At 42.0% G+C, this 5215-nt stretch overlaps 1 protein-coding gene across 1 annotated transcript; it reads right to left on the minus strand.

The window, feature by feature from the left end:
- Positions 1-2683: 2683 nt before the first annotated feature.
- On the minus strand, positions 2684-4762 carry LOC137286213 (uncharacterized). Its single transcript, XM_067817932.1, has 4 exons — positions 4578-4762; positions 3739-3878; positions 3295-3366; positions 2684-2740 (listed from the first exon to the last, which is right to left on the minus strand). Exons 1-4 carry the CDS (start codon positions 4760-4762, stop codon positions 2733-2735), a joined length of 405 nt encoding a protein of 134 aa, XP_067674033.1. The 3' UTR covers positions 2684-2732.
- Between the last annotated feature and the right edge of the window lie 453 nt (positions 4763-5215).

Below are 5215 nucleotides of genomic sequence, written 5' to 3' on the forward strand. Positions count from 1 at the left end.
AAGAAATTCGACAAATGAGCACGATCATCCACGACCTTTACAAATTGAATACGACGATTCCTGAAACCGGCAATACAATTGGGTCGATTCTTGAAACCGGCAATACAACTGGGTCGCAAGTACTTGAAAAAAATACACCACGGGATAAATACTGTCATCTGTACAGGTAACGTATTTGTATGGTAGCCTGCAACACCAGTCGCAAACACCAGTCCTGATGTCACTGAAACCAGGGATCCACTCAAATGACTTTCACCCCTAATTTTAGGGGGATATCGCTTTATTGATCTCATTTACGACTGCGACAGATGGTATGAATCCCATTTCCGACGTACTGGAATATTGGTAAATCCAAGCTCACCCACTAACTCATTTCTGAACTGAATGGTTCTACGCTACAGGAAGTACGTCAAGCAGAGTTCCTGGACACCAACAAAGATGGCCGCGTAGACAGGTCCGAGGCTGCCAACTCTCTTGGGGTGGATCACGAGGACGAAGAACTTCACGGTTTAATGGACAAGGCTCATTTCAAACGTGAGTACCTCCGTTTAACGTTCACCATACGTTGATCCAGTGTACTTTAGCAGGAGTACCGGGTACTTGTGGTATAATTATCATTTAGCATTGCTTTGGAAAGAATGAAAAGGTCATTACGCCATTGCTGCTCTCTATAAACATATTAACATTTTGAACAGATAAAACAGAGATCAGGTGGACACAGTGACTTCTCGGTAGACACACTGGACACTTGACACCTTATTGAGGAGACCTGGCTGAGCTACCGTGTCATGTCACCTATGTAGGGTGGACTGACTGTCCTGTGTACCATTTCAGGGGATCTGTCTCGTTGACTTGGTGGATGTTTGCCAACGTATTCCAGTGGCGCTCCTGGTGCTCATGACTACAGTTACTGAGTTGTCTTCCCGATTCGAATATGGTGTCAGATAGCTGGGATAGTGTGTATTGTGTTGTGAAACACGAAACCAATCAAAACCCTCCAAATCTGGAATTGATTCATCTGTTGATGGATAATATGTAATGTTACTTCTTTTTTCTCTTTCAGTTGACTGAGGATATGAACACATTTTACATCCTTATGTTTCAACACGTACGCCAGTATTCAATAAAGTTACATTTTGTTTCATGTCAACTCTCCTTGTTGTGTGTTATACAGTATGGTTGATATGGCTTCTGTTTGACGTCAACTCTCCTTGTTGTGTTTTATACAGTGTGGTTGATGTACAGAGTTTCTGTTTCATGTGAACTCTCCCTGTTCTGTTTTTTTTTCAGTATGGCCGATGTACAGGGCTTCTGCCAAAACTGTACATGCAGGCGCCGTGTGGGTTCTCATAACAATCTCTCCTATCATCCCTACAGGGTTGTCTACTTGCTGGTCAAGTTTACCGAATTTCTAGAGTGGCATTATTTAGAAGTTGGGGAGTAATATAAGGACAAGCTTTATGGATTAACAGTTTCTTTATTCAGATGATGCGACGTTTCCATACAGATTCTTTATCTTTGTCAGATACCAGCTTGACAACGAAACAAAAATCTGTATCGAAACGTCGCATCATCTGACTAAAGAACTTGTTCATTCATAAAGCTTGCCCTTATAAGTTTAGCGAAATGGCGACATGAGACGTAAAGAAGGAAATTCACACAAAATACCGAGTGGACATTAAAGCGAGGCGCACACACGAGTACACAGTCTCAACCTGTGGCACAGCGATGTTTGGTTAACGCATGTTTTCTAATGTTCTATTTATGACCAGGCAGCATATATTTTATCACATAAAACAAAACTAACAGACATGGAGTCAACACAGGGAGATAGTGTTGTTTTAGTTCGTCCTACTGCAGCCACACTACAGGCCTGAAAATATTCCAATCCAGAGTGAACAATTAAACCGGTGATTGCTATCTTAACATTACTTTGGGGCACGTTATAATATCAAGGTTGCCGCCATATAGCTCGAATATTGCTCAGTGCGGCATAAACCTAAACTCACACCAATTAGTAGCCACGGGGCCGTTCAACTAACCAGGTGGACGATCTCCGAGACTTGACTGGTTCAATGTACCATGACGGGTCAGTAGCTGCTCACAGTATCAACCAGTGATTTGCCTCACCCATAATCGATTATGTACCGACTATAAACACCAACCAAACAAAATGTATTTGCTCTTTTGTATACCAGATAAATGTGAAATGACGTCACCTAAAGTGATTTTACGTTCTCTTCTTTTAACGTTTCCTCCCCTTCAGCAAAAAAACGATATAATGTGAGGCGTAGATCTGGTTTGAGCAGATTAGTGAAATAAGTTTTCGTTTGATATCTATTCAACAAATACATGAAAAAGCTCCAGTTACCAAAAAGAAACCTTATATTCATATTTGATACTATCTAACCGTCCCCTGATATGTGATTTACCACTGAATACACGCTATGACTGCACCATCTTGTGGCAGCACGCCAAATGGGTAATCTTCGTGTACCCATTGAATTCAAAACGTTTTCCTTTCCCGTCTCCAGCTGTGTGAACGCATATACACGTGTGTAAAACTACCATCCAACTGAACCCGAGTTATATTGGACATCACATGGAACAAACACAAATGTCTGAGTGAAACTTTAATCAATGCACACAGCACGCCAATGTCAATAAGAGAGAAAATAGTTCATCGCACAGGTTCGACATTCGGCAGACGTGTTCTGGATTCCGACATCAGATCACGGGGCTGAAACACACGAACAGTTCTGTGCATCAGGTGTGTTTGATGATGTGGTCAGTAGAACATTCACATCAGTGGAACTGAGTTACATTTCATTTAATGATCGTCTTTGACACAATCCATTGCTCAACAAGACTCGCGCACACACAATCACCAAAACACAATACATGTATACCCTCGCACACACACAGTCACACACATTTTTAGACGCCGATATCGTATGGTATGTAATTACGAAACGTTTCCATGTAATATTCCGTGAGAGATCTCTGGTAACATGCCTGAGTGGGTCCCCATCAAACGTTGCTTGTAATAGCTCTCGATGCAGTCTTCAGTAACGAATGCCTGAAAGAGTTATCCTATAAGCTAGGCTGTAAGAGGGGTGGTACGTAAGTTCCTACGCTTTCATGCTTTTGGAGCTGAGAGTAATGTGGAATATTGAAGAACATCTGTAGACAGATAGAACATTGTGTACTAGTATGTTGGAGGTATGGTTGTTCTCTGAACACTGGGGGTGGGGGTGGGGGTGGGGGAAGCAGCAAAGTGTAAACAATAATTACCAGATTCTGGACCTTCGTCCTCGAACGTCAGCGCCGCATCAAAGAACTCGTCCACATCCACGTTGCCATCACCTTTCAACCATTACAGAAACGACAATCTGAGGACGTGCGTGAAGTCAATGACTCGAACCACAGTGATCGACTAAAACCTTTGGAATCTACCATTACAATGTTGTATATAGTGATGTAACATACATAAACCTTTGCTTATAGTCTATTAGGTAGAATGGGTGTCTAAATCACAGAGCTACATTTAGCTCACCAATATAACTTAGACAAACGCCCTCACACCCAGTGAGACAGTCACACGCACGCAAGCACGCACACACGCACACCCACTGGGATAACCACCGTAACTTAAAGCTGTATGCGACATTAGAAGCTGTCAGTGTTAAATGCTTTATGCCTCCAGCTGTTACGAGTTTCACGTAGCCAGCAACTCACGTTTGGCATCGGCCATGTTCATGAAGTGGTCGAGTTGGGCGTCGCTTTGGTCGACTCCGAAGTAGCTAGCGGCCTCGGACCAGTCCACCAAACCATCTGTGTTCGCGTCCAGAGCCCGGATCTCACGCTCTGTAAACTTTCTGTTGAAGTTCGTTAGGAGCATTCAGAATAATTGAATTTCTAATCATCAGTCGACATGAGTCACCATCAATCGGTAAGCTCTGACATCAGCTTATCGGAGTCAGGTAACAGAGCGCATTCATTCAATGAGCTGAGTTTCCGGATGAAATAGTAAATGACATTAAAACCATACTGAACAAAATACCGATAAGCAATTTGCGAAGAAATCGTTTTTAAGGAGCACAGATGAATCATAACATTTGACCTTTTGTAACCTAAGCGATGGAAATCAGAGTAATCGTGATTAGCAACAGAAACAGAAGTTCAGTTCTCCTTAAGGCAAACTACCTGTGAAAGTCAGCAAAAGGGACTTTTCTACTGATAATCATTAATGACACCATGTGTTCGGGAGAAGAGTAATATGTTGTCCTACCGTTAGCACCCGCTGTTTACAGTATTTGCATGACAAAATTAAGCGTTACAGTCCTCGTACAGCATCCATGTGGAGAATCGAACCCGAGTTTACACTTTTACCACTGGGCTATCCCACTGCGTCTTAATGAAGAGTAGCTCTTTTCGATAAAAAGAGACTTGAGTGGTGTCTGTTGAAAGTGATAATACTGAATAATGTTGTCGAAACATTATCTTTTACAGTGTACCATAATTAGTAGAACATTGAAACCAAGAGTTATTTCAATAAATACGTTAACTGTAAATACCTGTACAGACCACACCCGATCTTTATTCCCGTGTGGTCAGGCCTGAAATAGGTTTTAGCCACAGTACTCAAAACTGGCTTGATGAAGGGTTTACTTGTTCGTCTCCCCCAACGTTTTCGCCAAAACCCATCCGTTCCCATGACGACCAGGACAGTGGTCAAACATACAAGAAACGCCAGCTTCATTCTTACTCTGAAAATAATGTCAAATCATGTGAAATTCGGTAATGGAGACATGCGCATAATGTAGTTCATGAAGAGAAGTTGGCTAGGCCCGAGTATTCAAGAGATTTGAGACATGAGAATTCTGTAATTCCTAATCGCGATCCAAATCGCGATTACATGTATTCCATAGAGCATAGAGAGTAGAGCTTTGTATCTTCGCCTAAGTAGCGAGACCATATAAACCAGCGGCCAAAAGAAACGCCACCAAATAGAAACGACTGTAAATTGCCAAAATATCTGAAAATAGCTAAAACACATATCTCGAACACAGCATGTCTATTCCCACTGGACATTGGCACTTTTACGGGAAAAAAACGAAAATGCACAAATACAGAAAACTGTGCACAAAGTTACCCGTTTCATACTAGGCTATAAAAATTAACCAGGTTTATTCTCTTACACCGATTGACAACA

The sequence above is a fragment of the Haliotis asinina genome, chromosome 6 (assembly GCF_037392515.1).
Source record: "Haliotis asinina isolate JCU_RB_2024 chromosome 6, JCU_Hal_asi_v2, whole genome shotgun sequence".
Lineage (NCBI taxonomy): Eukaryota > Metazoa > Mollusca > Gastropoda > Lepetellida > Haliotidae > Haliotis > Haliotis asinina.

What these genes read in the sequence shown, in the direction of transcription:
- LOC137286213 (XM_067817932.1), bottom strand. Translation starts at nt 4,762, where the DNA reads ATGAAGCTGGCGTTTCTTGTATGTTTGACCACTGTCCTGGTCGTCATG. An exon ending in ATCGGGTGTGGTCTGTACAG is followed by an intron (nt 3,879 to 4,577) that starts GTATTTACAGTT and finishes GAACTTCAACAG; the next exon opens with AAAGTTTACAGAGCGTGAGA. An exon ending in GAACATGGCCGATGCCAAAC is followed by an intron (nt 3,367 to 3,738) that starts GTGAGTTGCTGG and finishes AATGGTTGAAAG; the next exon opens with GTGATGGCAACGTGGATGTG.